General features: G+C 38.0%; 2 protein-coding genes across 2 annotated transcripts; one reads left to right on the forward strand and one right to left on the reverse strand.

Annotated features, from left to right (window-relative positions):
* Positions 1-5,939: 5,939 nt before the first annotated feature.
* On the forward strand, positions 5,940-6,404 carry LOC122195717 (uncharacterized). The gene is made up of 2 exons (XM_042897793.2): positions 5,940-6,092; positions 6,162-6,404. The coding sequence occupies exons 1-2, from the start codon at positions 5,940-5,942 to the stop codon at positions 6,402-6,404; spliced, it is 396 nt and encodes a 131-aa protein (XP_042753727.1).
* A 1,931-nt stretch (positions 6,405-8,335) lies between these two features.
* On the reverse strand, positions 8,336-9,868 carry LOC111881033 (uncharacterized). The gene has a single exon (XM_023877428.2). The coding sequence runs from the start codon at positions 9,866-9,868 to the stop codon at positions 8,336-8,338; it is 1,533 nt and encodes a 510-aa protein (XP_023733196.1).
* Between the last annotated feature and the right edge of the window lie 373 nt (positions 9,869-10,241).

The raw sequence follows: 10,241 nt of genomic DNA on the forward strand, positions 1-10,241 counted from the left end.
TACCTTATGTGTTTTGGTGGTGCTAGGACACTCACAAGTGATTTAAACTCATTTTACAAGCCTTGGATGGAATTTTGGGCATCATTTGTTTATGTTAGAAGAGTTTACGGCCCAGGAACCCATCCTTGGTGGGTTTACGGCCGTGAACTCCTAAGGGAGGGGTTTTCATTGAGTTTAAGGCTGCTAATTCGTTTATGGTTGATTCTAGAATTTATTCCAAGGCTATTGGTGTGTTTAAATGGCATTTTAACACTTCAAAATGAGTTTACTCCCCATGATATGGAGTTTATGGCCCAAGCATGTTCTTGGGAAGTAAACTCATGTTTACTCTCCAAAAATTATGTTCAAGGTGTTCTAAGTCCATTTTGGTAAGCCCCTAAGTCATATCTAAGCTCCAAAGGTCGATTGGAAGGATTTTTGGGCTCCAAAACCCATTTTATGTGAGTTCACGGCCTAGGACTGTTCTAGGGCCGTAAATTCATGAATATGGTCCTATTCCATGATTTGAACTCGAATTTGAAGGTCTAAGGTGCTATACTAGGAGTTAGGGTAGTTACCTTGGTGATTTGGAGCTTAAAATTGATGTTTTTGGACCTTAATCTTGATTTTGAGTAGAGAGGTTAGAGAGAGTAGTGAGGGAGAGGAAAGGCTTCAAAATGAAGTCTTTGAGCTTTAAATAGGTCCTAAGTTCGGGACACGGTGGAATTCTACCCGGTACCGACGTTAAATGGGGCTTTTGGTTGCACCCGATTAAGTTGTAGTAACTCGGCGGAAACGATTCTAAAAAAATTTTAAAAAAATAACTTGGGCCACTTTCATGAGTTCGTAAGGGGGTTGGACACTCATGAGATTAAAATAAACATATAAATTTAAATAAATTAGCCCAAAAACGTGATCGGATCGATTCGCAAAAGACGGGTTTTACGGGCGAAACGGGTTACGACGATGGAATAACTTCGGGTTGTCACAATAACTATAATTGGTAAGACTTGACCCGACCCGGCATGGTCAATTTGGGTTACATGGCATCATGCATTTGGATAGACTATAATGAGAGAAATAACACTTAAGGTTTGTTAATATATTATAAGTTCTAATATATTAATAAGATTATTTAATTAGTATTGATCAAGAATTAATCTAGGATTAATTAAGTGATCAAAAGAAGACTAATTAAATATATGGGTTGATTGTGTAAATCATCCGCACTTGTATAGTGGGCTAATGCTTCAAGGATTGTCAAGTTGGGCTAAAACCCATAAGATGCTCAATGACAATTAGGGTTCACCCTAATTGTCAATAACTATATAAGCATCTTATTGTTGACAAAATCGGCACTAGAGTATATGTGAAAGGGCTAGCCGATTTTCATGAAGTGTGTATATTCTCTCAAGTTATTCCAAGTGTATTTGGTGTTGTGTGAACCATTTGAGGCGTCACACTTGGGGCACTAGGCACTCAAGCTTCATGAAGACATTCTACATCAAAGAGGTATGTAATTTTAACTTGAGATATTCATATGAATCAATGTTATTATGCTAGTTGGGATGAATACCTTGGATATTCATATTTTCATGTATAATAGAGAAAACATAGATCTAAGGTATCTAGGGTTGCATGTACACTTAGGAGTGTTAGAATGCTCAAAACCCTTCAAGAACATGCCTGAGGACTTTAAGGGTACCTGCGCGTTGTGAGTATCCTGTGAGTGTTTGTTGATTGTTTATATCTTGTGTTTCAGTTTGAGGATGGTGGTCAATCGCTTGAGATCGGGCGGTATTGGTTCTGCATCCAGTTCGGGTTCAGGTTATAGCTCTGGTTCGAAACTGATTAATGAAAGGTTGCGTGAGCTTATTGCAGCTGAGGTTACTCGTGGCATACTAGGCGCTACCCCTATGATTTTTGGTACTGTCAAGGAGGGAATTTTGGAGCTCATGGAGGAGCAGCTAAGGTATTTTAGAGTCGATATTGCATCAGGGCAGATTAGGGCGCGAACTCCCTCATTTTAGGAGTTCAAGGCGTGTAGAGCGCCTGAGTTCTTTATATTCAAGGACCCCATCGCTAGCCGTCGCTGGATCGCTGACATGGAGAATGTTCAGTGTATAAGATTTTTTCCTGAGTGGGAAAGATAGGATTTTCATCTTGCCTATTAAGGGAGAAAGTATGATACTGGTGGAAGGAGATTACTCGAGCCGTAGGGGCGGCAATAGTGGTAGATATAACATAGGAGGACGTTGTTCATAGGTTCCAGAGGGAGTTTACACCACCTATCGAGGTGAAACAAATTGTGAGGGATTTTCAGGACCTTTTCTAGACTATAGAGACTATGGCGGAGATTATCGCCAAATTCAGGGAGAGAGCATTTTTAGTCCCACAGTAAGTTGTGAATGAGGAGATGAGGAAGAAGAGATAGAATGATATTTTGAAGGATGATATCCGAAAGGTTATGCTGATCGATGACTTTCGAACATCGAATTTCATGGGGATTGGTATTGTTAAAGGTGTCATCATAAAAAGGTGTCATCCGGTTTCGGAAACGGGGAAAGTTGGGCCGCCGCTTTATTGGTCCTTTCAGGATCATAGCTTGGGTGGGTGGGCTTGCATACCCGCTAGATTTTCCTGATAAGCTCTGTTAGATCCATAACACTTTCCATGTTTCCCAGTTGTGGAAGTGTGTAGCAAAGATTTGGCAGTAATTTCGTTGGATGATATTCAGGTGGATGAGCGCCTGAATTACGTGGAGAGGTCAATTGCGATTTTCGACAGAAAAACTAAGACTCTACGTAATAAGGTGGCAAATCTGGTAAGTTTATATTGGCAGCACCGAAAAGCCTCTGAGTGGACGTGGGAGCCGTAGGGTGGGATAAGGGAGCACTACCCATAATTATTTGAGGTGACGGACTTTGAGGACGAAGTCTGACTCTAGTAGAAGGAGAGTTGTAACACTCTGCTCGTGGAGGTATTTAATTTATTGAATTTTTAGCTTTGGATGAAGGTCACTGCGAGAGACATGATGTTCACATCGTGAATGCCCATTGACTACATAACCTGTGATTTTAATTCTCACGGCATGAGAATTTGAATTCTCACGACGTGAGATTGGCCGGAAATCAAAACCCTAATATTTTTGGTATTTAATGTAAAGAGAGGGCTAGGGTTGCCCATTCTTAGCCTCCTGCATTCTTTTTGCCACCTAAAAAACATAATCTCGACCTTATTGAAGTCTTTAGTCGTTTTTGAACTCTTTGAAGCATTCTTTGGTGGTTTTTTACTCTTTGAAGTGGAAGAAGATCTAGGTTGAGCAACCACTTGGTGTTTTGGCTTCTACCTTACACTCTTTTGGAGCTTTTGGACCATTGTATGTCTTATAGCTTGGGTCTACCTCTTGCATGCTAAATAAGCTTCTTTTTTTGCATGTTTGTTTTGGATTGCATGAATGGGATCCATAAAGTTGGCAACTTTATGGATCATTGATTCATTCTCTATAAGATAGTCTTTGGATTTGAGTTTTGGTAAAGTTTGAGACTCTAAGAAAGAGTCTAAATCTCATTTTCCCCCCTTTTGGCCTAGTAAGAGTTTGGGTCATGCATTGGACATGCATGACTAAAAAGCTACGATTTTTAACATCCTTTATGTAAGAGAAGTTCCTATGGAGAGTCCCAAGATATGGTTGTAAGGAATAAGAGGTTAATGCTCAAAGCTAGTCAGTATAGATCCTACGACGTAAGGATTAAGTTTGTTGAGTCGTGAGAATGCTAGCCATTTTGATTGTTTTGTCAAAATTAGGTCACGACGTGATTTAGGGTGTGGTCACGACGTGACAAAGATTGGAATCGTATTGATGGGATGAGTTGACCCGCTGAGTCGGGACTGGGTCGAGTTGGTGCTTATGACGTGACCATGAGATGGTCACGACATAAGGATCAACTGTTGGAGTTTCGACCTTAGTTAGATTTTGGGCCTTGGACTATTTGTTGCATGAGTTGGGCCTTTTTGGGCGTTTAGGTTCATTATTGTGTTATTGAGCCAAGTTTTGTTACGCCCATTATGGGAAGGGCAAAATGGGCTTTTATCTTAGGGGTCTTGATTTCAGATTAAGGCCCATAGTTATGGTATATAACCTATTTTTGATTAGGGTGATTTGTTTGTGCTCAGTGTGGGATCATTAGGTTCGTTAGCCGAGCATTTTCTTATCTATCAGCAGACTGAGATGAGTTTTTTATTGTCTCAATGGTTCGAAGGCACCAAGGCCGGCCCATTATTTCTGAATATATGATGCTAGCTATATTTGTGATAGTGTATGAAATACTATGATTTGGCCCCTGACAATTGTATGAAAGAACAGGATGTGGCCCCTGGCACCTGTATGAAAGACTAGAATCCGGCCCCTGGTAACTGTATGGAAGATCGGGATTTTGCCATCGACAGGAAATTACTTTTAAAACTATGGTTTAGCCCATAGCGCAAGTTTATTTATATGTGGTGTGTGGTACTTTGGGGAAACTCACTAAGCTTTTTCTTATAGTTTATGTTTGTGGTTTCATGTACTTCCAATTCTAGGGGAAGGGCCCGACCTGAAGACACAACATTCAATCCTCACTATTTTATGCATTTACCGATATTGTGCTCTAAGGATTTGACATTGTTATTATGTGATGGTTAGGAACAATGTGATGATTGCAACTCTTACTTTAAAATGAAAAAATTTATCCTAGTTTTTGGGTTGTTACATTGTTGACTAATTATGCCCATATGAAGAATAAACAAGAAATATATATGTTAATTTTATTAGGAAATAATAATGGTGATGTTCAGGATCCTAATGTATGTGTATATATATATATATATATATATATATATATATATATATATATATATATATATATATATATAGAGAGAGAGAGAGAGAGAGAGAGAGAGATGATCAAATGAGAACACCTAAAGGCTGAGAATGCGAGAATAATTATGGACAAATCATTTCATAAGGGTATAAAGAGAATTTTACCTTGTAATTAATTATGGAAAAGTAGTTATAAGGAAGTAATTAATCCTGCAATCATGGGATGTATTATTTTCAACTAGGCGAATGCCCGCGCGTTGCGCAGAAACACCTATATAGTTGAAGTCTTTACATATATATATGATTTTTTAAATATAACAATAACGTTGTTGTTAAATTTGATATAGTAATTTGTATATACTAAATTGATATAATATATTGATTATTTTGAATTATATGATAATATATACATTTATTATAACTTCTTAATCTCAATCGTTTAAATGACTTCTACCCGCGAGTTACACATGAATAAAATTAAATATAATATATAATTTGATGTTATTTATAGTTGTTTTTATTGTTAATTAATTTTTTAAAATTTATTTGCTTAATGTTTTAATTTCTATCATTATAATTATTTAAAACATCAAACATTGTTTTTTTTATTTTAAAGGTAACAATATAATCATTTATATAGAGTTGTTTTTAACTATTGTTATTGTAAGTTATTTTAAGCTATTTATTTGGAAACTTTTAACGATTATAAAAATATATTTAAGAAATATTTTAGTTAAATTAAAATTACAATTTAGTTTTTGTTTTTATCACTAAAATTTATCACTTTTAACTATTTATAAAATATTCTTTTGTTTTTTTAGGGATATATACAGTAAAGTCCTGATATTTTCATCCAATTGACACGAAAGTCCCAAACTAATTTTTTTTGACACAAAAGCCCGAATTACCGGCATTTATTGACCCAATTGACCTTTTCTGCCGGTGCATCCGGTTTACTTGGTGAAGTGGCACCAAATGCTTACATGGACCACTGATTTATTAAATGAGAGGCTTATGTGGAGTTTTCGACCTTACTTAAGCACCATACCGTCAATTCCCATGAACCCTAGCTTCGTATTTGTCAATGGAAAAGACGAGAATGTCGTCTTCTTCATCTGTTGGAAGCAAGGTTATGCGAAGGTTCAATCCCCCTCAAAGGACACATTGCGACTGCGGTGACTTAGTTGGAAGGTGGACTTCATGGAAGACAAGAAATCCTGGAAGAAGATTCATTGGGTGCCCAAATTATAGGGTTAGTTTTTAATGTTGAAATTCTTCATCTTTTAGTTTTTTTTTCTTTCTTTAATCTTGGATTATCCAGGATTCGAGTAAAGATTGCAAATTCTTTGATTGGGTGGATCCTCCACTCCCTAATCAGTGGTACAAGGACTTGCTCTTACAATTGCACAATGGGTGGAATGGAGATGTTGTAGAACAAATGGAAGAAGCAGTAGTAGAAGTTGTTCCAGCTCAAGTTCAAGGTGCGGGTGGTGTTGTTCCAAGGTGGTCAATGTTTTGGTTTATTTTGGGTTTATGTTTTGGTTTGTATTTTAAGATAATGTAGTGGGATATGTAGTCACTATGTACGATGTTGTTTCTTTTGCAATGTAATGAACATTTTACTTATGTTGTATTGAATTATGGTGAAATCAAAGTACGACAACTATGAACCACATATGAATAATAAAACTGTCAATAACCAAGGCTAACCTGCACAACCAAACTTGAAATAAAATATGACATTGATCAATTGTGACCATTGATTAATGCCCTTGCTTAATTACCAGTAATTGTTTACAAAATATGAACCAATATAAGTGGATATGTACCACCATTTACAAAATATGAACCACAAGGTGGTATGCAAAATATGAACCAAAAGATGGTATGCAACAGTTTACATAGTAGCACCTTTTACAAAATATGAACCAAAAGATGATAACCCCTATCACTAATCTATAACTAATGCCTTATCTTCACACATTCCTATACCAAGAGGGTCAACCACCTTCTTTTTCAGCTTCTGAAGAATGATCCTCTCTGAGGGTCTCCTTGTTCTTTGTTTCATATTATTCCCAAAATGCCCTTGTTGTACTGGATCATTCACTGGAACACCTTCTTCATCTTCTTCTTGTCCATCTCCTTCTCCTTCTTGTCCATCTCCTTCTTGTGCATCTCCACCTCCTTCCACTCCATCTCCTTGTCCATGTCCTCCTTCTTCTTCATTACCCTGTCCATCTCCTTCTCCTTCTTGTCCATCTCCTTCTTGTCCATCTCCACCTCCTTCCACTCCATCTCCTTGTCCATGTCCTCCTTCTTCTTCATTACCCTGTCCATCTCCTTCTCCTTCTTGTCCATCTCCACCTCCTTCCACTCCATCTCCTTGTCCATGTCCTCCTTCTTCTTCATTACCCTGTCCATCTCCTTCTTGTCCACCTTCAACATTGGCAGCCTAAAACAGAAAAAAAATAGTAAAAACACTTAATCATATACATAAACACTAAATGAAACCTTACCACATATCCAAACTCTTCTAAATGCGCTTTTGTAATTCCAAGGCATCTCATAATGTCTACATCAGTGTAACCTGATTTCCTCAACTCTGTAATTTGTTATGTAATGTAGTCCATATCTGCCATATCTAGCCCATCTCCATCACTCATCACATCTACATCCACCATCTCTTCAGAATTATATTCTTCATTGACCCTTTTTTGGGGTGGTACTGTATTTGAGGTTTCACCTCTTTCAAACCAGCTATGAAAGCCACCCCCACCTCTAGGTACCCTACCACCTCCTCTATTTCCCCTTCTCCCCCCTCTACCACGTCTTGTCCATTGGGTTAGACTAGGGTCCAATCTTGGCCTGCCTATTTTCTTATTGGGTTTAGGATCTGGTTCAACATGTGGAGTTTTACAGGTTTTCTTGTTGTGCCCCTTTTGTTGACAGTTTTGACATTGGACAGTTCTGCCCTTTGAGGACACTTGAGAGAACTTGTCATCCCTCTCTGATACATGCCTTTTCCTTTTCACAGTAGGCCTGCCTGGCATCCTCCTCTCTAAGGGGGGTAAGGGCTTAATATAAGGAGCTTCTTTCCATAAATTGCTGCCATTAACAGGTAGAATGTTAGAACTATAACTTGAAATGTACATTGCCTTACCAAACCACTTGCTGATAAATGTCTTTGGATCCTGATGAGTTAACATGATAGATGCTTGGGCATGGACACATGGTATCCCTGATACATCCCAAAGTCTACATGCACAACTCCTTTTCTCTATGTTGACTCCATATGATTCAAGACCATTTCTAACTTCAAACTCATTTTGTCCACTAGGGTGTACCCTCCAAAACCTGCAAATAAAAGTTGTTACTAAATTAGCATAAAAGTTATTAATAACTTAGCATAAATGTATACAAAACAAGGAGAACTTACTTCAAGTCCTCACCAAATTCTTCCATTTTCTTAATTGCAGATGGACACACATCTCCTTCCTATTTTTCAGCTAACTCCCTGAGGTTGTAAAACCTGTCCATCATATACAGCCTTATCTCTTCAAGCATGGTCAGTAGTGGCTTCTTCCTAGCATCAAGTATAACTGCATTGAAGCATTCTGCCATACCATTTTCTACAGCCTCACAGGCCAATCCAGTGGAAAAGAAAGCCCTGCACCATGTATTTGGCTCCCTTGCCATTAGATGTTCATAAGCACCTGGGCTAATCTGTCTAATCTCATCCATGTGATTCTTGAATTCACCCTCTACAGTTGATTTGGCAGCCTTCCAGAATAGGTTCCTTAACTGAATTCCACTATATACTTTTCTGAAGTTGGCATAGATATGTCGTGCACACTGTCTATGCTCAACATATGGTAACACCTCCTTTGTTGCCTCAAGAAGACCCTTATGTTGGTCTGAAATTACACACATGCCCCTTCCTGCATCCATTCCAAGGTCAACCTCTAACAACTGAAGGAACCACTTCCAGTTAAACTTATTCTCAATATCAACTATAGCCCAAGCTATGGGGAAAACGTGATTGTTTGGGTCCCTACCTATGGCTGTTAATAATTGTCCCTTACACTGCCCTTTCAGAAAAGATCCATCGATCCCTATTACCCTTCTACAACCCATCTTCCACCCTTCTTTGATTGATTTGAAACATATGTACATCCTTTTGAAAATAGTTGTACCATCATTGTTGTCTTCAACACAAATTTTAATGGTGCTGTCTGGATTGGATCTTAGCAATTCACCACCATAATCCCACACCCTTGCATAGTGATCACCTAATTTTCCCTCAATCATGGACATTGCCCTACATCTAGCCCTATAACTCCTTACCCATGAAATCTTAGTGTGAAATTTGTGTTGAACTTTTTCTTGGATTTCCTTAGCTTTCAAATTAGGTGTCCTAATAAGTTCTTTAAGGAATTGTCTAGCTAACCATGTTGGTCCCATAAGTTTTCCATTGTTAAAATTCTTGACACATGTATGATGTGGATACATTTTCTTTATTTGGAATGACTTTTCAGTGCTCATCCAAGAGGCTTTAACATAATAAGGGCAACCGAATTTCTCATGATCACTAGCACACACACAGTGTAGTCTAACACTATCACATTTATTAAACCTAATCTGATAACCTTTAGATATGGCATGATTTGTTAAACAGAGTTTAAGTTGCTGTGGAGATTCATACCTTTCTCCCTCTTGAGGTTTCATTCTATTCCATTTCACATTTGGATCATGTGTGGAATATTTAAACTGAGCTTCACTATCATTTTCCTCTTCATCCACAACTTCATCTACATTTTCTTCCTCCTCCTGTTCGTCATCCAAAGGTTCTTCTTCCACGGGTGCTTCATCATCTTCAACATTCTCGAATAATGGGATAATGAAGTCTTCATCTTCATCGTCAATAGACAGTGATTTCAAGAACTCATATGTACATCTCCTACTCTGTTTCTTTAGAAGGTCTTCATCTAGTTCCACAACGATCGTGTCAAAGTCCAACACACCTTCCATCTTCAAGGCTCCAACTCGTATCTCCCTTTGACTCGAATTCGTATCTCCTTCACAGTAAAAACCCTAGAATTGTCGCAGTAGAAAGAGAGGTTTTTCCAGCTCGATTAACACTTCTTCATTTAATGATGTCCTCGTCATCTTCCAAGTAAGCGTTAGTAGCCACATCATCTCGATTACCGGCTATTAAATAAGTTACCGGCAGAAAAGGTCAACCGGGTCAATAAATGCCGGTAATTCGGGCTTTTGTGTCAAAAAAAATTAGTTTGGGACTTTCGTGTCAATTGGATGAAAATATCGGGGCTTTACTGTATATATCCCTTTTTTTTAAATGGAACTGAAATTTATATTTGATTTAACATTGTAATGCACAGAA

Source organism: Lactuca sativa, chromosome 1, assembly GCF_002870075.4.
Source record: "Lactuca sativa cultivar Salinas chromosome 1, Lsat_Salinas_v11, whole genome shotgun sequence".
In the NCBI taxonomy this organism is placed as follows: Eukaryota; Viridiplantae; Streptophyta; class Magnoliopsida; order Asterales; family Asteraceae; genus Lactuca; species Lactuca sativa.

Excerpts from the sequence above, each read along its gene's own strand:
- LOC111881033 (XM_023877428.2), bottom strand. The coding sequence starts at position 9,868 with ATGGAAGGTGTGTTGGACTTTGACACGATCGTTGTGGAACTAGATGAA.
- LOC122195717 (XM_042897793.2), top strand. The coding sequence starts at position 5,940 with ATGTCGTCTTCTTCATCTGTTGGAAGCAAGGTTATGCGAAGGTTCAAT. Across the intron at positions 6,093-6,161 it reads TTGGGTGCCCAAATTATAGG|GATTCGAGTAAAGATTGCAA; the intron begins GTTAGTTTTTAA and ends TGGATTATCCAG.